Here is a 26,542-nt window from a genome sequence, read left to right as displayed (position 1 = left end):
TCACTGGGCCGCGCAGGAATCGTGTCCTTACAATTGGCGCCGTCTGTGGGGAAGCATGCGCGCTTGGCGCAGGTGGCGGTGGAGTCAACTCTCTACTAAGCAAAAATTCACGGAGCTTCCGCCGTCTCTTTTGACGTGCAGCTGTTGTTCCGACATAAACTTCTGCTAGGGGCTACTCCTTGCAGCGCCCATGGCGTAGGCCGCCCTAGGGGCTCTTGGCCTCAAGCCGGCTCTCCCCGCCCTGATCTAGGGGCTTACATCCGAAAAACAAACAAACACAAAAAACAAATCTCAAACTTTGGACAGAACCAAGGTCTTGCATGGTCCTCGGACTCAAACCTATGGGGAAACCAAGTACAAGAGATCAATATCAAAAGTTTTGGACAGAACCAAGGCCTTGCATGGTCCACGGACTCAAGCCTGTGGGGAAACCAAACACAAAAAACAAATCTCAAACTTTGGACAGAACCAAGGTCTTGCATGGTCCTCGGACTCAAACCTATGGGGAAACCAAGTACAAGAGATCAATATCAAAAGTTTTGGACAGAACCAAGGCCTTGCATGGTCCACGGACTCAAGCCTGTGGGGAAACCAAACACGAAAAACAAATATCATAAACTTTGGACAGAACCAAGGTCTTGCATGGTCCTCGGACTCAAACCTATGGGGAAACCAAGTACAAGAGATCAATATCAAAAGTTTTGGACAGAACCAAGGCCTTGCATGGTCCACGGACTCAAGCCTGTGGGGAAACCAAACACAAAAAACAAATCTCAAACTTTGGACAGAACCAAGGTCTTGCATGGTCCTCGGACTCAAACCTATGGGGAAACCAAGTACAAGAGATCAATATCAAAAGTTTTGGACAGAACCAAGGCCTTGCATGGTCCACGGACTCAAGCCTGTGGGGAAACCAAACACGAAAAACAAATCTCATAAACTCTGGACAGAACCAAGCTTGCCTTGCGTCTCGACTCAAACCTATGGGGAAACCAATACAAGAGATCAATATCAAAAGTTTTGGACAGAAGCAGGCCTTGCATGGTCCACGGACTCAAGCTTGGGGAAACCAAACACGAAAAACAAATCTCATTAAACTTTGGGGACAGAACCAAGTCTTGCATTGGGTCCTCGACTCAAACCTATGGGGAAACCAAGTACAAGAGATCAATATCAAAAGTTTTGGACAGAACCAAGGCCTTGCATGGTCCACGGACTCAAGCCTGTGGGGAAACCAAACACGAAAAACAAATCTCAAACTTTGGACAGAACCAAGGTCTTGCATGGTCCTCGGACTCAAACCTATGGGGAAACCAAGTACAAGAGATCAATATCGAAAGTTTTGGACAGAACCAAGGCCTTGCATGGTCCACGGACTCAAGCCTGTGGGGAAACCAAACACGAAAAACAAATCTCATAAACTCTGGACAGAATCAAGGTCTTGCATGGTCCTCGGACTCAAACCTACGAAAAACAAATCTCATAAACTCTGGACAGAACCAAGGTCTTGCATGGTCCTCGGACTCAAACCTATGGGGAAACCAAGTGCAAGAGATAAATATCACGAGTTGTGGACAGAACCAAGGTCTTGTATGGTCTTCGGACTCAAACCTAAGGGAAAACCAACTACTCGTAAGGAAAAACTACCTTACGTAGAATTTGGATTCATCTGAGGAAAGCTCTCCACTCGCCATTGGGTCAGTTCCCAAATTGCGGGGATTCGCAAGTCTGCTCTTATATCTGCAGCACCAAGGGAATCGACGCGACGTAGGGCAATACGTCCTCTGAGAAACGATTTGAGTTCTTTACCCTCCGTCAACTCCTCGGACGGTACTCATATTTATCACAGAATATTCAATTGTTATCTTTGCTAGTTTCCTGAGTTAAACTTGCTATGAATTATTGCCGTAATGTTTGGTAGTGTTGGTACATTAGAATTGATTGGATTATGTTTCAAAACTTCCTGCTCTAAGTATCATTGAAGAAACAAACATAGGGAGCACACCCTTCCACAAAATAATGTTGCCAAAAGAGCAGTATTCAAGTAGGCAAAATTTCATTTTTTATTAAAACAAAGAAACAGTACAGCATACAACAGAAGCTGAAATCAACTTGTGATAAAACTTGCTACATGATAGAAAGGGAAGTTGCAAGAAAGCAAGAGAAGGCCGAGGAGGTAGCACAGACGAGAGGTTGGCTACTGCTTCGAGGCCTTGTCCCTTCCCCCATGCTTTCGCATGCCCATAGCTCCGGCAGCAAAGGAGCCCAACTTGAGCCTCACGCCGCAGTGGGAGGATGCAGGTAGCACAGAGGAGAGGTTGGCTACTGCCTCAAGACCTCGTTTCATCCTCTACGCTTTCACGTGCCCGAAACTCAGGCAGCAAAAGAACCTGACCTCAGGCTAACACCATCTACAAAGAAGGTGCAGGGAGCCGGAAGTTGGGGAGCCCCCGCAGAAATTTGCCGGCTACAAGGTAGACAGTGCTGATGGTGGAAATTCCTTCTTCGGACATACCAAAAATCTGGCATGACCAGAACCTGCTTCGGATTTTGACTAAAAGCGTGGGAAACACCCTCTCCCCTCTGTCATAAGGGAATATCTCTTTGAATCTACGCCTTCGTTGCCCGTATATCACTCTTCTGAGCCTTAGGAGAACGTGGCGCCTTTGCGGCGGAGAGAGTTTTTCTTCCCCGACCCTCGTCTCAAACATGACTTACTGCGGAAGGGAGCTGAAGGAGGAGACTAAGGAGCTGGTGCCTAGGCAAAGAAACTTGCTCTCTTATTTATTTGAGGAGATAGGGTGGTGGCATTTAATTAGCGCAGCTTCCCAAGGAACGCTACAGACAAAACGTCTCCAGCTCGACTTCCAACAAACCTCTGCAACGACAAGACTAAAGGAGCCTCGTGGAGGTGCACCTCGAACATCGGGACACCCAAAAGTGCCGCGTGGCCAAAGACTATGGAAATATCTCCTGATCTGTGGGCCTAGAAAATTCGCGGCCCATGCCCCTGCTACATGATAGCCCACGGACTACGGCCCACGCCGGGTAATAACTAATGCCAGGGACAACCTCCTGCCCGGCTGCGTACGGGGTACCTAAGGAGAGGGAATGAAACAGAACCAAGGCCTTGCATGGTCCTCGGACTCAAGCCTATGGGGAAACCAAGTATAAAAACTATTATTATTATAAGTTTTGGACTGAACCAAGGCCTTGCATGGTCCTCGGACTCAAGCCTATGGGGAAACCAAGTATAAAAACTATTATTATTACAAGTTTTGGACTGAACCAAGGCCTTGCATGGTCCTCGGACTCAAGCCTATGGGGAAACCAAGTATAAAAACTATTATTATTACGAGTTTTGGACTGAACCAAGGCCTTGCATGGTCCTCGGACTCAAGCCTATGGGGAAACCAAGTATAAAAACTATTATTATTACGAGTTTTGGACTGAACCAAGGCCTTGCATGGTCCTCGGACTCAAGCCTATGGGGAAACCAAGTATAAAAACTATTATTATTACGAGTTTTGGATAGAGTCAAGGCCTTGTATGGTCCTCGGACCCAAACACGGCATCAAACCTCCAGTTCTCTCCTCGGCCAGCATGGTAATTATTACTTTTCACTGGTCGGCCTTATTGGGCCAAACACTTATATTAAAGTTATGGCAACATCTTTTTATTATCAAGTATTTTGGTCTTAGTTGTCATCGGTTTTAGATACTTTCTCATTGAGCCGAGCAGCGTTTACCAATATACAAAAACATAAACGGAATATGCAAAATGAAATAGTAAACACTTTTATTAATATAAGAGATTATTACAATGTACGAAAAAGGGCTCAAACAAGCCTATACAAAAGAAGAACTGCTAAAGCAACGATAACACTCGCAGTACAGAGAAGTAAACAGTCAGGCTTCTTCTAAACTCATCTTCAAGGTCTCTTCAGTCTCTGTCTCAACATTGCTCATATCGTGACAAGAACCTCCTTCGGAAAAGGATGAAGAACAAGGGAGAAGAACTGAAGGAGAAGGGAGAAGAACTGAAGGAGAAGGAAGAAGAATTGAAGGAGAAGGAAGAAGAATTGAAGAAGATGGAGGAGATGAATGAGGAAGATGGAGGACATGAGTAAAGAAGGAGGAGAAGAAGAGAGTAGGGATGAAAAGAAAGAAAAGGAACAAAAGAGGGAAAAGGGAAGGCACCAAGACGGAACTGGTGCTGGGAAGACTATAAGAAGAAGGTGGAGGAGGGCACCGAGGAGCAAAAGAGGGAGAAGCAGAAGCACTTAGCCCCTGCCTCAGCCCTGACTCCTAACACGTTGGTGCCATATTAGGTACGCTCATGAGGAGCCGGGTGGTGCTGATATTGGGTATTCTCGACTCAGTCACGCCAAGAGTTCGGCGTGATGAGCCCCTGCTTCGGATTTTGGCTAAAAGAGAGGCGGGACGGATCTTAAGTCTGCGCCACCCTTGCCCTGATCGAGCCATTTCAAGTTTTATCAGAATATGGTGTCTAGAGGAGGGGCATGATTTCTTCATCATTTGTCGTGATCTCATAAGAAGGGAAGGGGGTTAGTACGAAAGTGATGGCCTCCTGCTTGCCTACTTATAGGAAGAGCAGAACGGATGGCATTAAATGTATTCAACTTTCCCAAAGAATCTGAAGAAAAAAGAGGCGTCCGTTTCACTTCTCCACCTTATCAAATGAGCCGCCGGATATAAATGAGCCTCGTTAAGGGGATTCATTAAGGGCGCGTCTGGGACATCCAAGCGGCAGGAGCAGATTCCGAGCGGATTAAAAGGAATCCCTCAAAAACCGCCTAACTTCCTGGGAAACCGCTCACATAAATGCGGGATCAAGCTAAATGGGCCATATTAAGGGCCCGGGTTTGCCAAAACCCTCCTTTCCAATCCGGAATTCGGATAGAAGGGTTTTGAGGGGCTATTGTGGGGCCCAACAATTCGTGGACCAGGCCCATTCACCCTTAGAGAGTCCGAGGGCCCAATCCGAGGAGAATTGTAGCCCAAGCTCCATGACGCAGAGCACAGACCAATTTTGGGAGGCAGCCGAGGACAGTCTAGTCCTCGGCAGGCCCATAATCCCCCCAGAATAAAGGGACAAATTCGGGAGGAAATCCAAAATACCTTGGGGCGATTACCCTAAATACCCTTCTGGATAAGGCCCAATGCCTGACAGAACCGTACTCTGCAGCTTTATCAAGTCATCCCCAACAATTCCGGGATTAGACTGATGGGACCAATGTCAGTATTTGTAAAGACTGACCCTACACGTGGACGAAGGACATCGAACGCACGCTAGTATAAAAGGAGAAGTAAGTGAATCTAGTGGGGGGAGGAAAAGAGAAAGACTTCATGAATAAGATCGCCGGAACGATCCATGCAGAGAATAGAGAAGGTCCTCCGTTGGACAGCCGGAAAGGACCACAAGGGTCCTCGGATTAAGTCCGAGGAGCCCATTCTCAGAAGTGGCAGCACGGCGGGGCTTTAAACGTTTAGGCCCAGTCCACTTTCCACAGGGACCTCTCTGAAATCCAGACCGGACCATCGTCCCGTGACCAAGCCCAAGCTTTTCAAGCCCACTCTCTACAAATTGTATTGTGAGGGATCTCTCCCGCGTGAACCCAAAAATGTCACTGGGCCGCGCAGGAATCGTGTCCTTACATAATCCATTTTCCCTTACATTTCTCTATTGTTTAGTCATATATATTTTGTTTTGTTTCAATAATTTCTAAGCAGTGAATCATTTAATTTTTTAATAATTTTTGGTCTTTCAGAAGTTTTAATATCTGGATTTTTGAATTATTTTTTGCAGTATTTGAAATTTTCTGACAAAATTTTTATAATTCATTGCATGTTCAAGCAATATCTTCTTCATCAAATTGTAACACAAATTGAAGTCATACAAGAGCAAATCATGCAATGGTGTAGTTTCTTAAATTTTTTATAAAATTATTTTAATCTACCTCACAAATAGGTAGGTTCCCGTGCATAGCACGGGTTTGCGACTAGTATATATAAAAGCAGAAACCTTATGTGAAAAAGTATAAAGTTCTGTCAAGTGGCGCATTCTATGCAAAGAGAATTGAAATATTCTCAAGTGCCACATCAGAGATAAGAAAAAAAAAATTAAATATTGACTTTTTGTTTCATTTGGTTCAATGTTTCAAGACTTTCCTAATTAAAAAATAAATATTCTTTGTATCCTTTAATTCAATATTTCTAGACTTTTCAACATTCACACACACATACAAAACTCTTTGTATTTGAATTCACAATTTCACCTCTTACACTTCTACCCCTTTATGTATACCTACCCATAGCTATTCATGTCATCCCATATCAAATACACATAGACCAAAAACAATGTCATTTACTTTCAATCTTTTGACAAAACCTACCTAGATCTAACATTGTTGTTTCATCTAATCCTAACCCGTATGAGTTGGTTACAACCAAGGAATGAGGGCTTACATTTTATATTGAGTGACAACGGCAGTTACGATTTTGATATTAAGGTGATTTATGGGTTTTGTAAATGATGTGATTAACTGTGAGTGTTTGGGATGTGTAATTTATTTTAGAATTAAGGAGAAAGAGAAAAAAAAAGAAAAAAAAAAGACACATTCTATATCGAAAGAGAAAAAAAAAAAAAAGACACATTCTATATCAACTTTTATTTTATAATATTCCTCCAAAGTTATTTTTTATATTATTTCTCATTTCAATTGAATAATTATAGTGGATATGTATGTGTAATTTATAATTATTACTTTTTATGATGATCTCATTACTAATAGAGTTTTATAATAATTATGCTATAATACATATACAACATTCTCCAAAACCATCTTACATAAAACATTATAACATTATCCGTGCATTGCAAGGGTAACTTACTAGTTATAATAAAGGTTTGTTTAGCAAAAATAAAAAGTATAATATTAAAGAGGTTTAAAAATGAAATCAATTTCAAGTAGTTTTGACAAAGTTCCAAAAAAAAAAAAAAAAAAAAATCCTTTCAATATGTGAAAATAATTTTTTCAAGCAATTTGAAAGTTGTTTTTTTAAGGTTTGAACTTGTTCATACAACCTATTTGCAAAAGGCAGAAAAAGAGACTATACCAAATAGACATATCTATAAGTAACACTCATACATTTTTTTCCCCATAAAGGAAAACAAAATTATGGGAAGGATGATAAAAGAAAAACACTTTTATTCTCTATTTCTCTCCTTGTTTCAAGGCATGAGAAGCATATCTATGAACTCAACAAAGAGCAGTGGACTTGGAAAGATAATCGGGGTCAATTGGGGCCTAGTATTGTGAATCATCGTTCATACTACCCCTGGCAATAGCACTTGTACAAATTAGAAACTACAGAAATTACAACATCTTCATGTCCTCAAGATTTAGACCTAGTAGTGAGTGTCAATTTGACTCCATCTGTGAATTAAGTGGGAGAAAAATTAAGGGTCTGAACTAGTTTGGTTATATTCATGGATATGTCAGCCGGGGACTTGATGCCTCGATCAACCTGGAGAATTATTTAAAGAACAAATGAAGTGAATTATCATAATAATCAATGTGATTGCATGATCCAATGAAGTGAATTATCATAAGCTAGTAAATATAATAAGAAATGTGCATCCAACAGGTGAGCTGATAGATGGTTAGGGGATGAAATGAAGTGATGGTGCACAATGATCAAGACAGCAAATGAAGAAAAGGCAGGTAAAAACCTGGTTCTCAGGCATTTTAAAAATTAAGGATTAAATCATAAATGCTATACATACCGAAGATGCAGACACTGCTTTGATTAACGGCGTATTGCATCCTCTGAAATCTACCACAGCCTCAACCCTTTGTACCCGAGATACCCTATCTGGTCCACCAACATCTAGTAGCAACTGCATTTGATTACCCTCTGGTTCAACAATTTTGATTGTCAAAATCATTAATACAGACATACAATTCAGCAGAGAGAGAGAGAAGTCAAAGCATATAGAAAAGGCAGAAGTTTGGCAACATCCATAAAATATAACCACAAATAAAACATAAAGGCTCCAGATTTGGACACTCTTTCCTTTCATAGGGATACTCTTCCACAAACAAAGCATTCAAAAGTATCATTAGCGTGGTATTAAAGAACAGAAGGCAATTTTGATATTGCCACATCGCCCACACCTTAATCAAGACTGTCATTTACCAGAAGATGGATATCCTGAATGTAAGAACCAAATGAATGATAAGGTGAAAAAATAACATGTTAAGTTTATCATCTATGTTACCAGTATTTAAACTTCGATATTGTAGAATTATACCTGATATCCATCTGCTTGTCAAAGCTCGTATGATAGCTAAAACATCCTTGACACACACTGGGCAGCCAAACTCGCCATGGAAGAAGTCCATCTTTTTTCCTTTAGAGAGGACACCATCAACCCACTGCATCAATTAAGAGCCACTCTTTTGGTCATGTACAAAGTAATCATAATATCCCATTTATCAACTGCTTTCTAAAGCTGTAAAAATATAATCATCCCAATAAAACTTTCTATATCTGTAATGTACCCATCCTATAAAAAGGTACCCCCCCCTCCCCCATCTCTCTCTCCAAGCCAGACCTATCTCATGGCCACACATTTAAACCAGTCACTTGAAAAGTCAATAACAACAATAAATGACTTTGAAAAATTATTGACTCGTCACACACATTACGTAAACCGAAAACTATAGCTTCAATTTCCTTAGACCGCTTAAAATCATTTTGGTAAAAAAAGAAAACATTTTCCGAGTACTGGCTGTTGATGTTTCCACTGGATGGTAATTGCCAATTACATGAAAAATTGCTAGTGCTTATATTATTATTAGTCCTATCTCCAACAAATCAATTCCACTATCTGTAACTCCATCCTTTTGTTATGTTGTCAGTTGTCATGTTGGCCACAAAAATGTTAGCCAAGAATAGTGAACAGTATAATTTAGTTTTGGTGTGCAACACATCAATGGAGTAAACTCTGCATGTCTGTGCAATTCAGTTCAAAGTGGGAAGAATTCCCCACAACTCGTTTATAAATCAGTCAAAAGCCAGTAAACATAACTTGTTCTGGCATCTATAAGATCAAGGTAACTTAATCAGATTACCTATGATTGTAATTTTATTATATTTTTGGTTTTTCTCTATTTTAAGATAGTGAACTGGCAAACAAGATCAGTTTCGAATCATTCTATTAATGGTATATCCAATTTTATAAACCATAAAGAGGCAAAATTTCAACACAGAAGAGTTTAAACTTTAAACCTGGGAAATGATGACTATAAGGAATGGATGACACTTTCATAAGGAAAGGGATCATTCTCATAGCAAGGATTTGGCAGGTTGCAGAACAATATGGGCAAACAATATATTGAAAGCAACAAGAAGAGAACTTTAAAACAAATGCATTTGCTTAGAACATAGCCATCAGTAACAAGCACTCAGATCTGGTGCGAGAAAGACAATTTATTCTTCCAATCACTTATAAAGCCACTACATTTAGTAGTCTCTAATCAGATGCAGCTAAGATAATAGCCAATAAACATGTGAATGTACAACATAAGGTCTACATTATACGTACACACCTAAATTGGAAGCGATTTTGGAACAGGTGAGCTAGTCTGTGGCCCAAAAATGATACTGCTTCTCAAAATTCAGAAACAAACTGCTCTGCTGCCACTTTTGATTTTCCATAAAAGTTCACAGGAACAGTTTCATCTTCTTCCTTGTAGAAGGACTTCACCCTTTCATAAACTGTTTGGGAACTTACATCAGAGACAATCTAGCCACAAATATTTTAAGGCCAAATAGAAACATAAATGGATGAGACAGGGAATAACTGTATCTGAGATTTGATTTGTCAAGCGAAATGAAAAATAGAAAAGGTCAATGACTTAGAGCTCAAATAGCAGTTTCTCTTGCCATAAGAACAAGGTGGAGGGTGAGGACAAGGATTCAAGATCCACTAGGTGCAAGTGTAATTTCACAATCCAACTAGTCAAGGTACTAACAATTTTTCAGGTGTGAGAAACTAAGCTTAAGATGACTAATAATAATGGAAAGAAAATGCCTGGACCAGAACCCAAGAAAGGTTATTTACTGTATTTACTTGCACTGGTATGTTATAACTTATATGCATGCTGTCATTGACATGGAAAAAAATCATAATGTGTAATTGCCCCAAGATGAGACTTGAGATGAGACTTGAGAAAAGAGGAATTAAGCCAAAAAGTGTTGTGGTCAATTCACTCAATTGCAATATAGGCCTATGAATGTACTTTAATCTTGCCATGTTTGGTGTTTAGGCTTTTGAGTTGACTAAAGAATTGCAGCCACCTCTAAAATGAAATTTAAAGTATCCCTTAAGCTATTTTTTTATTTAAAAAAAAAAAAAAAAAAAAAAAAACCAGTAGTGACAGGTTTGTGTTGCAGCTTAATTAGGCTTAAACTCAAGCTTCAGATATTTTTTTGATAAATAGGTCAAGCTTCAGATATTAATTCTTATAAGACGTAGGTCTGCACTCTTGTTATCTTAAGACTCCAGGACCATATATACAAAAAATAAGAATACATAACAATTCATGGTAATTACATTTTCTACTTTTATTTCCTCTAGTAATTTCAGCAGTCCTTGCCTTGATCAGTTGACAAGTGAATCAAAAGGGTACTACCCTCGTTAAAGTTTGATAACCAATCAACAAGAGAAGATGGCACATAAACAGAGAGCGAAGCAGCAGGATCCATTTCACAGACACCGAGGTACCGAGAGTGCCGCACAATTCACGACCACATCAGGCTGGCATTCCAAGCATGACATACTAGTCAGTACTTGAAAATATAGATAGAAGTTCATCTGTTTTTAATATTTAAAAATCTATTCTTCTTTTTTTTATATATATTAAAAAAAATCAGAAACAACGAATTAGATTTATATCACATCTATATTTTATATAATACTAAAAGCTGAAGCGTGGCATTTTATGTTGCTTCGTTCTTGTTGAGCCATATCGGCTGCCATGTCATTACCCTTCTATTTCCTAAATTTCCCCTATCTATATAATACTAAAAGCTGAAGCGTGGCATTTAATGTTGCTTCGTTCCTGTTAAGCTACATCAGCGGCCATGTCGTTACCCTTCTATTTCCTAAATATCTCCTATAATTTCAAAATATTTTTTATCTAAAATTTTCTCTTAATTTTAAAATACTATTAAAAAGAAAATAATTTCTACCACTATCTCCATCATAAAGCCCAACCTTTATAACTTTAATTATATGTTACTTATGTTAGTGTTATCCACTATAAGGCCCAAACCTACATGTATCTTACGTTCAACCCAAGTCGTATGGTATTTACTCTTTAACGCCAACCGCTTTCTATCTCCCCTCCTTTTGCTCTACCTACCTTTCACAATTTCGAAACATCAACCCTTTAGCTTTCTAACGCCAACCTCTATCTCTTCAAAAGACAGTTTCAAAACTCCTGACTTGCAGCTTTCTACCGCCAACCTCTATCTCTTCCAAAGACAGTTTCAAAAATTCAGACTTTTAGCTTTCTAACGCCAACCTCTTTCTCTTCTCTCCATCTCTTATTCAGGTATCTCTGAATCTCAATTGTAAATAAAATGAAATGGATATTGTAAAATAATTTTCAGTTGAGGATGCGTTGATGGGTCTCCATGGTTATTGAAAATTGTTTTGAAAAGTTTTTTTTTGGGTGAAATTATTTCAATAGTGTTATCTGTCTATATTGTGAATATTCCAACGCAGTGGCTTAGGCTCCAGGAAAAAATATGTTGGAAATATCAGAGACTTGACAGCCCCAAAATCCCAATGTAAATACCACAGACTACCTCTGGTAGTCATCCAACAGTGTTCAACAGCCCCAAAATCCCAGTATAAATACCCACAGAAAGCCTCTGGTAGCCTTCTAACATCATTGTTTCAATTGTTTATTAATGGATTGCCTACAATGTGTTTGATTATAGTTGTCAATAACGTTCACACTGCTCTGTTTCAAAAAAAAAAAAAAAAATCCTCTTGAAGCAACCAAGGTTTAGAAGATGGGAAACTTCAAGTCATGAAGGATTGGGCTTTCAAGTTAATCGAAGGTGATTCAAGTGGGAGGAATTGGTGGATGAAGGTACTACTATTGATAATGCCTCTTTCTACATTTAGATCGATGATCCATTCCTCAATATATTTTTCTCTTTCAATATATGTTGTCAATACATCATCTGTTTTTATGTACCTTGGTCAAAATTATTGATTAAACTAATTAGACACTTTCCAAAAAACTTAGCACCAAAAGCCGAGAAATCAGTGTCTTTTCACAGAAACCTGTTGAACTTGCTCTCAATCCGCTTGATTATCTTTGTTCCAGAACAAACATGTTAGTCCAATAGACATGAATACCAAACAACAATACATCACTTATTGGATGTTTGGATTTGTTGAAGTCTACCATCAAATGACAAAACATTTGCTATCCTAGAATTGATTCTCACCAAAATTTATTGATTATAGGGCTGCGATCTTATCGCCTATAGCTTCAAACAATTTGATAAACTGGATTTGGTTTGTTATACATTTATGATTTCGACAATATTTGGTTCATGAAAATTGTGGATATTTAAGTTTTCTTATGAAATTGTTTTTTTTTTTTTTTTCAATGGCAGATTATTATTTTCTTTAACTATGAACTTTGTTTCCCCCAACCCCCCTTTTTTTAATGGCAAATTATTATTTTCTTTAGTTTATCAATACTATGAACTTTGGTTTTTTTTTTTTCCCTTTGTTTCTTAATTCCTTTCAAAGTTTTAGAAGAGATGCTTGAATCAAATGTGTTTGATTGGGTTTTACAAATTTTGTAGATTAGCTTTGACTTTGGGACATTTTTTTTTTCTTATTTCAAACCAATGCCATTTGGGTTCGAAAGTTTTCTCCTTGTATATCACATCCTTTTCTCGAAGAAAGTCACTCTCAAAAGATTTTGATTGGTAAGTGATATATATATATATATATATATATGGGAATTCTATTGATAGAATTGTAAAGCCTTATATTACTACAAAGAATATCCTCCTAACATGCAGCTGAATCAGCCTAATATAGCCCTTTTCTTTTTATTCTTTCAATTATTATAAAATGTATGGAATGTAGGCTATTTAAAAAAAGAATTTTTGATTTTCCTTATATGACAAAAAGCTTTCAGTTCCGCTTTTCAAGCTTTTATTTCTTTTGCATGCTTAGAGTTTTACACATTAATTTTGTTTCAGATTTGTTCACTATATTGAATTAACATGATTTTATGTTGATGTTGTTTGGTGATGTGCAATATTATAAGATATCAAAATCCAAGAAAGACTAAGATCTTTTCTTATTTTGGGTTTCTACATGGTAAGAGCACATAAAAATGAAAGACAAAACCGACAAGTATTATGAATTTTAATGAGCACGAGCTTTGTGCGTTGAATACGACCTTTTAATGAGCAAGATGCTATAGCTTAAGATGAAATTATAAAATGTTATCAGCTTAATTGTAAGACCTAATGTGAGTTAGGTTGCCTAGATTATGTGTAAATGTGATTTTTACTTGAAATCACTTTTGATAACTTTCTTACTTAAAGTTGTTGACGTGCAGGTTTAAAGAAAAGATATAAGATTCTAGAAGTAGAATGCTTGGATCAAGATTGTCGTAGCATTGAGCAACTGTGATAGTTATTGCTATTGGCTTATGTGTAAATTAAATGCCTAAAATAGAGATAGATGTGACAACAGTGTTTATTGAAATTCTTGATAATGTCTGATTTGCAAAATAAATTAGAGCAGAAAGTGGATTTGTGTAGAGAGGTTGTTGTTGTTTTTTTTTTTTTTTTTTTTTTTTTTTTTTTTTTTTTTTTTGCAAAATTGAATTTGAATTTTGGCTTTGAGTCAAGGAAACATACTAATGATGCCAAAATCGTATCACATACAGAGGTTGCAATCCTCTTTGCAAATAATTTCCCCATTGTCTTTAATGTTGCTTTAGTTTCAAACATTATACTTTTGTTTTTCATTTTTGTTCTTTTTTTGGGTGGGCAAATTAGTCTCTCACTTATTATTTTAGCTTTTTCTTTTAACTTTTAACATAACATTACAAAAAAAAATTTCTTTCTCAATCTCTTCTTTTCCTTTTTCTTTTACTTTTTCTTCGTGGGCAAATCAGTCCCTCACTGATTTCTTTTAGTTCTTTCTTTTAACATAATGTTGGTTAATTACCCTTTTATTTAACTATCCCATGCATCACACAGGTTAGTGACTAGTATATGGTAATTGTCAGCAGACAGCTTTTTAGCATTTCAGATTTTCTGAATTCTGCTTAGACCACTAATGACTAAGACATATGGACCTCCATTTGTGATAACTAAAAGTTGGATTATTCTCAATTCTAAACTTGACAATGAAAAAGGAAGATGGCAATTCAGTTATACTGCTTTCCTGATTTCCAATAAATTTCTTGGGGCCAAAAAAAAAAAAAGTATTAATCAATAGAATCGATAAAAACGACCAAAGATTCCCAGGTAGAGGTACTTTGAGTTGTTTGTTTCACGTGCACTTTTAAACACATAATGCAGCATGCAGAAAATGCCCATAATCTATTACTAATAAGCTAAAAAAGCTCAAGACATATTTTTTCTTAACACACAGATCTCCTAGACCACATTATGAAGTTAAGAACAAAAAACACCCACCAACTAAATTCATAAATTTCTCTAATTTGCAATCCAGTAATCAAAACTAGACTAACAATAGCGAACATAGTTGCTGTTTTGGGGTGAAAACAGAACAGACCAGACCTGGCCAAATGAGTGTGAAATGGGTTCATATCCTTGCCTAGTTTTCAAATCAACGTGGAAAGCAAGCAAATGAGGAAGGACATTAAGCAGAGGTTGAGGAAGGTAAGAGTGGTAGGTGAATGCAAGATCATATGCAGATGGGGTGCCTTGGATCTCTGAAAAGCCTTGCAATATGTGTTGTCCCAAATACCCAGTGCCTCCCACCATCAAAACTTTCTTCCTACTACTCATATACCTAATCTCTCTCTCAGGAATTGTTGGGGTTGTTTTTTAAGCTTTTTGTTGGAATTGGAAAATTATGACTGGTGCTTTGATAATTGGAATGGGATGGGCTCCTTTCTTTTTGCAAATTTTTATAGTTCGGTAAGGGAAACTTTCTGTTGTCAGTGTCAGTCAGAGGACTGTCACGACAGCGCCAGTGTTTCTTGAATAAGTCTTGTGCCACATAAAGTGGCATAACAAATGCCACAACTCACCCATGTGGCGTGTTGTGGTTGCTGGAGGGCTAGTGGTAGGTCCATGTGAGGACAGCCCTCCACCAACCACAACTCGCTACATGGGCGAGTTGTGGCAGTGGTTGTGCCACTTTATGTGGCACAAGACTTATTTGTGTTTCTCACATTGCTTGAAAGTGAAGGAATGAAATGGTATAGTGGGTTTGGGGAATGGGAGATAGAATTATGAGTGACAATTGGCAACGGAAATGGGGGATAGAATTATGGGTGACAATTTGGGTAGCAAGGTTTTTATTTAAATCTGAAAATTTCAACCCATTTGGGGGATTTTTGCTTTGAAGAGGTGTTTTGGTTGTCTATTTTACTAATGGGTATTTGAGGTTTGGTTTCCTTGAGCAGCTATATGGGTTTTGTTGTTACATGAGTTGATTTCAAAGTGTTTCCTTTGCATTTGAATGGCTTTGATGGAATCCTTTCAGATTTATGGAGACAAATTTGATAGTGTAATTTGTAGTAGGCCTTGTTATTAACAGGCTTGATACTTGTGTTCTAGGTTCCAAGGTACTTGGTGATGGAACTAGTAACTTGATTGGTTGAATGCGGTGCCCAGTTGAGGTAAATTTGGGTGGGACTGCTGAGGTAAGTAGCTTTTAAATGAGATTTTTGAAAAATAACCACGTTGCATAAACTTTGTTTTTCGGTCAAACACATTTTGGAAAATTATTTGTGGAACTATATTTTTTTAAAAAGTATTGTGTTATAACCTTGTTATATATGTTTATATATGAAAAGCGCATCATGTTTAATATTGCATATGGGGAAAGGTATGATTTGTTAGTATGGAAGAGATAAGCATCTTTGATATAATTCTTGGGAATGGATTTTGTGGATTTATTGCATTATTTGCAAATTCTAAAGATGTTTTATCTTGACTTATGACATTTGGGAAATTGATAGAAAATGTTATTGACAAGAAATTATTTTGGAAAATTTGAGAACCTTGTGAATATATTGGGTATTTCAAAGGTTTTTCTGAAACTACTTGAAATTAAACCGTGTTTTGATTTCATGTAAATTGTGAGCTCTTCATGTTTTTACCCTTGGGCCATGACATGTGATTACCCAACCAGATGTCGTAGTCTTTGTGATATTGGTATCTTGGCACCCCATCTTTGTGGCGAATTGATGTCTTCGTGGCATACCTAACGTCTTTATGGCGGCTTGTCATGTGGCCTTGTGTTGAATTTTTAGGTTTTAAAAGGGTGTTTTGATAGCTCACAATAAATAGTATGTAGTTTCATGGTGAAATATTTTGAGAAAGCTTGGTGCTATTTTCTTTTAATCATTGTTGTCATTTATTTAAGAAAATGGTTTTGCATGATCCAAATGGAAATTCCTAAATTATGAAATGTTTTGTAAAACGCTCATTATCATAAGTATCGCATTTCCCCCATCTTCATTAATTATGCTACTTATTGAGTTTTAGCTCATCCCACTCTCCAACAGTTTTTCAGATAAATTTTCTATACCTTGGGCATGGAGCTTGTTTTATTAGTGGTGATTGGAGCATTATGCAAATTGAGAGATTTATGCTATGGTTGGGTGGTGACTCAACTTACTAAATTTATCGAGACCATAGCTAATTTTATTGGAGGTTGGGCTCTTGAGGTTTGTTAGCCTTGGGCATGGTAAGCCTAGATTCTGTAGTTGAGGTTGCCTTTCCTAGGAAGGATTGTGATTTTATGTTGATCCATTTGGAATTTTGGAATTTCATGTATATTTGGAGACATGATTTGTAATTTGTATTGTTTGTAAATGTCTCATAGAGTTCTAACTTATATTGTGGAGAGGTCACAATGCTTATTTATCTTTATTTAAAAAAAAAAAAAAACACTTACAATTTATTTTAATGGTTCTTTTCTCATGCTTTGGACCTAATTGGGTTCAGGGTGTGACAATTGGACTCAAACGCTAAACATTTCACGGGCTGTTGGGCCTTCTTTAAAATTTTGCAAATCGCAATTTGATCAGTCAAGCCTTCTCTTCGACTAATCGAGCTTGACAAATTTTGAATTCCTATTTCTGTAACTTGTACGTTCTTGAATCTTGACTTGTATCAACCTGAGCAATGTCTAAAACACTTCAAAGACTCTAAGATCTAATCCTAAACAAGTTACTTGAATTTATGATTCATAGGCATTCTAACAAAATAGAGAACATAGAAAATGTCAGTCAAACCCTAAACGAATTAATATCAATATGGAAGTAGGTTATATTTTGTATAACAATTAAAAATTATACTTTTTTTTTTTTGAGAAACAAACACACACACACACACACACACACACACACACACAAACTGAATTGTTATACAAAAAAAAAAATAATGTGGAATAGTTCTCAATATTGATATCATGTTCAATCAACTTTGCAAATTATCCACTTATCCTAGAAAATTAGATAACGAATATGTAAGCTAAACATTTGCATTACCACTGTGGGAGGGGAAAGTCTGAAGAGAGGGAATCATCAAGTGGAATCCATCTGAGGTGCAACTGGGTCCAACTACTCATCAGATTAGGACCAATCCGACCTGGAAAGTCCATTTTGAGAAACCAAGGAGGACAACTCACCCGAGGATCAGATACTTCTCGGGAGACTAGAAATAAACCACTGAGATTATAAGGTTAAATATAAAGGAAGTCAGTATTGACATATACGCAAGAGCATGAGAAAGCTTCCAGATAAAGCACTTATCACCTCCACATTTAATGCACTATATCAGCCCAGTCTGTCGCATTAATAGCAGAATGACCCTTGAACAATACCTCCACGGCTTGCAACTTACTCTACCACCACTAGCAATGCAATAATGAGACAAGTATCCAACGAAAGATCAAAGACCAGCCAAGTGGAGGGTTGAGATGCAATCCAAACAGTTATATATAGGAAGGATGGTCCTCCATCCAAAGGATCGAAAAAAGTATGGAGAGAGAGAAAAATAGAGAGAGAAAGTAATCACTGTAAAACCGAGGACCGTATCTTTAAGCAATCATTGCTCCTCGGTCATCCCGAGGAAGAACTTGACTAAGAATCTCTATTTCTTTGTGGTATTTCTTTGATACATCTGTTGCCCATGCTAACCTTCTTCCTTTAAATTACTAAACCGTGGCTACTAGGGTTTAAAAGGCTAACCTTGACCATTTACCTCTACAAATTAATTGTATTGGGCCTCTTTCCCAACCCAACCCAACCCAATTCCAACCTTGTGCAAGGCTGCTAGTTCGCCCCCTACAACCACTATGAATTGTTTTCTTTGATTAGTAAGTTAGTTTTTATTTGTTCTATTTTCATCATTTTCCTTTTTTGACTTATCTTTACAAATTACAGTGAGACAAATCCGTTTTTGCAGGATAAAATTTGCTATATTCCTTGTAATAATCTGTTGTTCTCCCTTAAATTTGTTATATTCTTAGAATTTTTTTTTTCTCCCTTAAGTGTTTCTAGACCTTAGGCGCTATTAATTTGCTATTATTCTAACGGTAATAATACCTGTCTTGACCAACTTTTTTCTTGTTGCAAAAAATTGCACTTGCTTATCTTAGATCACGTATAAATAGTTTCAAAGAAGATTGTCTTCCTACACATACAATCCCAAACTTGAGCACTATAGCTGTAATCATCTCTCTCTCTCTCTCTCTCTCTCTCTCTCTCTCTCTCTCTCGGGGGTATTGCTTCTCTTTCTTTTTAGTTGAGAGTTTCTAAAAAATAAAATGTAAACCCCTCAGTGGAGTTTCTTACAAATAAAATGCAAACCTTAGTAATGTTTTAAGAGTTTTGAGAATGTCGAACGATTATCAGGTGTGGTTGCAAATTACACAAGGGAATTAGATAAAAAATAAAGACATAGATTTCCATGTAATGCCCTTTTTTTGAGAATATGGATTCCCTTTAAAAAAATGTTGGTATCCACTATCCACATTCTCATACCTAGATAAAGTTACGGCTTTTATTTACCAACAATATTTTAACTCTTATTACTTCTTTATTAATTTATCCAGTTATGACTAATTTTCAATTTTCCTTGTTTTTTCTTGTAGATGACCCACTAATTCTACAACTTTAGTCGAGCTGTACGTACGTCTCAGAATCAATAATGAAAGCCATGGTGAGAAATGAGAAGCTTGTACCCTTTGGGTTTTTGATAATAATACTAGGTTTGGTTAAAACTATAAACATTAATATTTACTTTTCTCTTTGCAGTTTGTGTTTGCTTTGATGCTCATTTTTGGGCTATTTTCTGCTGATTTGCCTTTCTCAAGTGCCCAAACGATTTTCAACGTGTTAGATTATGGTGCTAAGGCAGATGGGAAATCAGATGATTCCAATGTACATTTTATTAATTACCTTGTGAATTTTTGTTTCTTTTCTCCCTCTCTTTCTAATAAATATAAAGCCTAGCTGGTATATATAAATTGCTAAACATTATGTACTACGTACAGGCATTTTCGGCAGCATGGAAGGCTGCATGTAGCGCAGCAACTCAAAATCCTACAGTCGTGGTGCCAAGTAGCAAGGATTTTTTAGTTTATCCTCTTACTTTTCAGGGTCCGTGCAAATCTAGCAACATTTCATTTCAGGTAACGAGAAAGATGAATAGTGCAGAATATATTACTATACGATAAAATTTAGATACAATTGCTAGATGCATATTCTTTAATTAAATTTAAATAATATGTTGTAGTGACCTATAATATATGTAATGTTATCTTTTTCTAAAGGGTAAAATGCAAAATTGACCTTCTAAGTTTCTTCGGATTTCATTTAAGTCCTCTAATTTTACTTATATCCATTTCAGTCCTCTAACTTTCAAGTTTATTCAATTAAGACTTTTTCATCAATTTTTGTTATATGTTGTGATTAATTTTTCAATTTCATAAATTTTTCTTCAAATTTTTAAAATTAAAAAAAAAATCAATTAATGATTAAAAAAATATTTTCCAGATTTTTTTTTTCAAAAATTTTTAACAAAAGTTAATATAAAGACCTTAATTGAATAAATCTGTAATTTAGAGGATTAAAATGAATGAAAGCAAAGTTAAAAGACTGAAATGAAATCTGAACAAAATTAGAGGGTCAATTTTGCATTTTAGCATTTAAAAAAAAATCAAATTTAATAGTACAATTGGGTTTTTAAAATCAATTGAATAATCTAAAATATTGTACTTAATTTTTCTCATTTATTTATTTATATATATATATACATATTCTATAAAAATGTTTATATATATTTTATTAAACAATAAAGAAAATAATGTAAATGATTGAAATTTGTACAGGTAATAGGAACAATTAATGCGCCATCCTCACCAAGTGTATGGAAGGGGCGTGACGCAAGAAGGTGGCTAATATTTCATGGTGTGACTGGACTCCTTATCACTGGCAATGGCACCTTTAATGGCCATGGCTCGGAATGGTGGGACCTGTCTTGTACTCATCGCCCTAATATGGTACGTACGGAATATATATGGATACAAATCCTATATATATATATTGTCGTTTGCGCTTTGTAATTAGGTTTTTTTTAATTTTTTATTTATTTTTAATCTTAGATTTAGTTAAATAATCTTTAAAAATGACATAGAAATAGTATCTTAATTTATAGGATCTTTTTTTAGGTGAGAATTGATAAAAGTTTGAAGTCTAAAACTTAAGAATTAAAAAAAAAAAAAAAATTACTCTGTTAACTAATATGTGTTTTTAAATTTAAAATTATTTAACTAAAAAATAGGAGTATTTTAGAGAATCCTATTTTACATATGTATAATAATTGGTATTAACCATCTTTAAATTAAAGTTCAATCATAATTAATCTTTGTATTTTCTCCCAAAAAAAAAAAAAAAAAATCTCTATAATTCACTATCCCACATGTCTTTTTTTTTTTTTTTTTTCAATGTCTAATTCTTTCTTCTTCTTTTTTCTTCCCCAGACCGGATGTGCTACAGTAGTACCAATGGTAAGTATCGATATATCGTCAATTTTATTTTTGTACTATATGCATTGGTATTTTATTTATTTATGGATATGATAGAATTCCAATCAATAACGTTTGCTCTATGTAGATTACTCTTTGTTATATGCATGGTGTTTTTATGATTAATTAAATAAGTGCAATTTCTTAAAATTTTTTTTACTATATATATAATATCTATTTGTACGGTGTATTGCAGGCATTGAGTATCATATCTTGCAAGCAAAGTACTATTAGTGACATTCACTCCATTGACAGTGCCAAATTCCATGTAGTGGTAAATCAGAGTAGTGATATTTTGGTTCAGAATATGCATGTAACAGCTCCAGAAAATAGCCCTAACACTGATGGCATTAACGTTCAATTCTCTCAAAATGTCCTTGTCAACAACTCTGTCATAGCTACAGGTAAGAAATTTTAGTCACTTTTGTTCAATCAAACTAATTAATATGCAATCAATTATAAAAGATTTATAAGCTGACATGACAAAGATATATGAATTAACTCAACATTGCATTATCAACAGGTGACGATTGTGTTTCCATTGGAGAATTGTCATCTAATATTACCGTATCATATATTACGTGTGGACCAGGTCATGGAGTAAGGTGGGTCATCTATCTACTACATTTCTTTCCATGCTAGAAATCCTTTATTTCTTCAACCTAATCCTCTTTTGATTTTGGAAAAAAATATTTATCATGCTACTTTGTCTACACATTCACCCCACGCTTTGTCGGAGAAAATATACTATAATAATTAGGATCTAAAAAATAAAGTGATAAAAAAGCATTTCCACATCAAGGACTAATATATTTTTTTACATTTAATTAGATAAGATAATCATTCAAATTAAGAATAAAAAAGGGTCTAAGATTTGTTGTTGAAAGCGAAACTTCTTGGTTACTATAAAACAAAAGGCTAGCTAGAATGCAATTTCTTGACTTCGTGTTGGTTACCATATTAATTTATCACCTTAGGCATGTACGTTTGTAACAAGTGATTAATTTCTTATATTCACGTTTGTTTCAAAACAGCATTGGAAGCTTAGGCAGGTTTGGAAATTCTGTCAAAGTCGAAGACATTCATGTGAAGAAAGTTAATTTCAAGGGAACAACAAATGGAGTTCGGATCAAGACATGGCAGGTAGTAAATCTAGACCAATTCTTCTTCTTCTGTTTTTAGAGAAATAATTATAATGTTTTGTTATTTATATCTAATACTTTAACAATATTTGTAAAAAGATTGGACTAGGTTACGCTCGAAAGATTTCATTCGAGCACATCACCTTGGAATCAGTACAAAACCCAATATATATCGACCAAAATTACTGCGATATTAATGGTACAAGAGGTAATTGTGAAGCAAAGGTAAATCATACAAAACCCTGTTATATTTAGAAAGAATAGTAGTTAATTTCTTGTAAGATATACGTGATGCAAATTAATTAAATTTAACTTTTCTAACTACAGACAACGGGAGTTCACATAAGCGAAGTGACCTACGATGACATAGTTGGAACATCAAGCTCAAAAGAAGCAATTAACCTCAATTGCAGTCAATCTTTTGCTTGCACTGGAATAAAATTGAGCAACATAAAGATTGAATCAGATAAATCTGGACAACAAGTCGTCTCTGAGTGTGCTAATACCCATGGCACTAATTCTGGAGTGGTTCAACCTAAGTCCTGTCTACAACCTTGACTGATTTGGGACATCATTCAAGGCACTCTATGAAAAGTTTCTCATATATATGTGCCGAAAATGTCAAGAAAAAGTAGAAAAGAAGCAAAATTGTAAGTTAGTGACTGATTTTTTCACTGTAATAATTGTGTTGTGCCAGATTCATTACTACTGGTTAGAAAAATAGTGAACAGCCACTACAAAATTTTGCTAATAAAACGTAGTGAAGAAATTGAGAGTAGTGTGGTATTTGTTACTAAATGGGTGTGCAACTTGGAGTGTAAATGGAGGACCCCGCTGTGTATTGTCTTTTACTACTGCTTCCGCACGTGGAGATCTCTAGCTTTTCTATTTTTGTTTTGGTCATGTACTCGTGTGAGACTACGCATTTCATGGACCAGCGCTTCTATACGAGTTAAATGGGCCAATTGGATCGGCCTCGTTTCATCTAGGCCTCTCTCTCTCTCTCACACTCTCTCTATATATATATGTGTGTGTGTGTGAGAGTGAGAGAGAGAGAGAGAGATAGAGAGAGGATGGCAATGAACGTGATGGGGTCAGATCAGGGGTGTCTCAATCCATTTTTGGGATGGGCAAAATTTGCATGAGGCAAGAGCAAGGTTGGTCAAGAGTGAGGTAAATTGAAGGCATTTTGTCATTCCTAATGAGATGGTTTTAGTAATTATGAGATTAAAATGAAAGTAATTGTAGGGGCCTTTTTTGCATGTTGTGCGTTGGGCTGGGCTGCCTCCTGCGGTAATGGGCCCGAATGTTTCTGAGTAAGGAAGTTGAGACCGGTCAAATTGTAACTCAACTTGGGCCGGCTTGCACACAAACTATGCCTCGTCTGCCAGGAGTGTGCTTACGGCAGACAGAACTGTTTCAGATGAGTTACGACAGGCAGATATAATAATAACAAAACAGAGTACTCTGACTATTTAATGGAAAATGGCCAAGTAATCCCTACTTAGAAAACGTAATTACAGTAAAAACAATGTCATTTACAAAGAAAGTAAAGGAGAAAGAAGGTAACATGAATTAATCAAGAACGAGGATAAAGTCAAGTTTAAGTTTGGTCTGCAGAAGCAAAACCAAAGAGGGGAGAACGCCTCCTCTCAATGCAAATAATCTCCCAGGAAAGATCCTGCCGTGGGGATTATTGGTTTTGAGGGAACCGGACCTGAATGGTTAATGCCCAAAAAGAATTCCTGTTATGTTTTGGAAGAGAGCAGGATTTACAGGGGGAGAGAGAGAAATCGACCTACTGGTGCATGCCCATTGTATTATCTCTCTTTTTTCCTTCTGTTTTCTTTTTATTCTTTTCTTTTACTCCACGATACTCTCTGTTTTTTGATCCCTTGCTCAAGGCACGACAAGGGTCCTTTTATAGTGCCTGTCGTAACCAGATTTTACCACTTTGCCCCTTAACCGCCTTTGTCTGGTCTAGGTGTACTTGCCGACCACCAAAGGGTTCGTCTGTTTGCCACTCACCCTTGCCCGACAAAGGTAGGTTTGTTTCATTCGTTAGCCCACCGTAGCACTCTTACCTGCCACGACGTAAATGCTTTCTCTCTCTTTCCCTCAAGGCATGCACCTAACGGTTTCCCTCTCAACCTTGCCTCTTTTGGGTGGTCTGTCATCCCAACAGGACGTACCTCCCAAAAAGGGCTTGGGCAGGAGTCACAAAATAGGTCTTTTCCCCTCTCCCCACCACCAAACCATACCCCCCTTACCTCTTACCTCTGACCCATGACCCCACCACGTCTTATATTGGCTGGGTACATGCTGGTGGTGCCTAGCCTTGCGCGTGCTTTCCTTTCATATATGTCCAAAAATCTGCCTGCTTCTCATGCGTTTGCCGCGGTCTGGAGCTTTGTTTGCACAGTCTGCCTTACTTCTTCGTTCTTTTACGTGGGCCGTTTTGTGTTTCCCCGCTCCACTCACGAGCTGGGCTTTATTTGATGATGGGTCTTACATTTCTTTGGCCCACTCCTTGGTTTCCTTTATTTCTTGTAATGTCATTCTGTTATTCCTGCCGTAACAACTTAATCTTGCTGGGCCTCTTTTGGGCCAGCCGTTTATTCCTTCTCTCAGTGGATTGGCATGGCCACTATTTTGCTTTTACCTATGGCCTCCTATGTCCCTTTGGGCTTTCCTCTGGGCATCCTTGGCCCATTTGCTTTCTTTGAGCTTCCTCGGCTCATTTGTTAATTCCACACTCCCATGGGTTTTTTACTAACTTCATTGGGCTTCCCTGACCCAATAACCTTATTCTCATCCTTAGGGTTTATGGGCCTACCATACACCCCTTACTTTCTTAGTTTGCATTTCCTTGGGCCTGCGGCGGCCCTTTCTCACTTTTTTACCTCATACACTGCCCATGGGATGCTATTTCTTTCTTTCCGGGTTTCTTTGAGCCCACTTGCCTCTTCAAGACCCATTTGTTTATTTCATGGGCCTGTGATCCATTATTCTTACCGCTTGGGCCTAATGGTCTTGCTGTCTACTTTGTCAATTCTTTGTTGCCCTTATTATTGGGCTTTCTTTCTCACAAATGGCCCTCAACAGTAATTAAGGAAAAGTTATGAGAGTGTCAAAAGAAAGAGAACAAGTAAGTACGGTTGACCATAAGTTAATTAGAGTCGGTTGAAAAGTAAACCTACCGTTTGATCTGACTGTTTCAAATAGGAGTAGAGTGGAGCGAGCAAAACCTATCATTGTCTCATTACTTTTTCAAGACAGAGAAAAGTCAAGTAGGACAAAGTAAGATAGGTAGGAAAGTTTTTACCATTTCCTAAACTCATGTAATTTGTATAATACTTTTTTTTTATTTTTTTTTAATCACTAAGACCATGGAAGACTTATTGGGGTCTATGGATTATAGAATGAGAACTAGGGAAGCTCCTACCACAGCGAGGACAAATTGCAATTTCCCAAATAATAATAAAGAATATTGTATATGTACAAATGAATTTGTAGGTGAATGTAACTTGCTTATGCATCCAAACACCTATATTAAGCGAGGAGAATGTATCTCATGAAATCAACCTTTGACCGCATGTGAAACCCATGCATACTATAGGAGAGTCAGAGACCACCCTCTCACAAAACCATTTCTTAATACTTTTTCAGCGTGTAAAATAGTTAGCTTGTACAGTTAGGACAAATATTGACCCAAGTGGTCGATTCTTTGTATTGGGCCTAGAGTTTAAGAAAGTAGAGTCTTAAAAGGGAACAAGCCCATAGTCTTTAGTGGGCCTAAGCAAATCGTTCACTGCTTTTTGCTTTTTATTCCCTGGCCCCAATTTGTTCACTCCCCTATTCTACTGCATAGCCTGCATTAGTATTTATATTTAGTACTGGCCTTATCTACCAAGAGAGTCAAGAATGATTATAGTAGTTATAATTATAATAAAGGTTTGTTTAGCAAAAATAAAAAGTATAATATTAGAGAGGTTTAAAAATGAAATCAATTTCAAGCAGGT

General features: G+C 36.9%; 1 protein-coding gene, 1 long non-coding RNA gene and 1 pseudogene across 7 annotated transcripts; 2 read left to right on the top strand and 1 right to left on the bottom strand.

The window, feature by feature from the left end:
- Nucleotides 1-7,214: 7,214 nt before the first annotated feature.
- LOC115977061 lies at nucleotides 7,215-15,119 on the bottom strand (annotated as a pseudogene).
- Nucleotides 11,405-13,897, top strand: LOC115977062. Of its 2 annotated transcripts, XR_004088486.1 has the most exons (3): nucleotides 11,405-11,972; nucleotides 12,097-12,193; nucleotides 13,694-13,897. It is a non-coding gene; the product is annotated as an uncharacterized LOC115977062 (long non-coding RNA). The 2 variants fall into 2 exon arrangements; XR_004088485.1 differs by having other exon boundaries at nucleotides 11,405-12,193.
- Nucleotides 15,120-18,991: 3,872 nt separating the features above from the next.
- Nucleotides 18,992-23,330, top strand: LOC115956915 (polygalacturonase-like). 5 transcript variants are annotated; one of them, XM_031075177.1, is made up of 11 exons: nucleotides 18,992-19,018; nucleotides 19,444-19,511; nucleotides 19,607-19,732; nucleotides 19,846-19,983; nucleotides 20,683-20,853; nucleotides 21,334-21,360; nucleotides 21,575-21,782; nucleotides 21,902-21,983; nucleotides 22,413-22,521; nucleotides 22,620-22,745; nucleotides 22,848-23,330. In XM_031075177.1, the coding sequence occupies exons 2-11, from the start codon at nucleotides 19,500-19,502 to the stop codon at nucleotides 23,076-23,078; spliced, it is 1,230 nt and encodes a 409-aa protein (XP_030931037.1). In that variant the 5' UTR covers nucleotides 18,992-19,018; nucleotides 19,444-19,499; the 3' UTR covers nucleotides 23,079-23,330. The 5 variants fall into 5 exon arrangements, with proteins under 5 accessions (XP_030931037.1, XP_030931054.1, XP_030931043.1 ...); XM_031075194.1 differs by lacking the exon at nucleotides 18,992-19,018 and adding an exon at nucleotides 19,037-19,071; XM_031075183.1 differs by lacking the exon at nucleotides 18,992-19,018 and adding an exon at nucleotides 19,078-19,204.
- The last annotated feature ends 3,212 nt before the right edge of the window (nucleotides 23,331-26,542 follow it).

Source organism: Quercus lobata, chromosome 2 (assembly GCF_001633185.2).
Source record: "Quercus lobata isolate SW786 chromosome 2, ValleyOak3.0 Primary Assembly, whole genome shotgun sequence".
Classification (NCBI taxonomy): Eukaryota; Viridiplantae; Streptophyta; class Magnoliopsida; order Fagales; family Fagaceae; genus Quercus; species Quercus lobata.
This window is presented reverse-complemented; position numbering and strand designations above follow the sequence as displayed.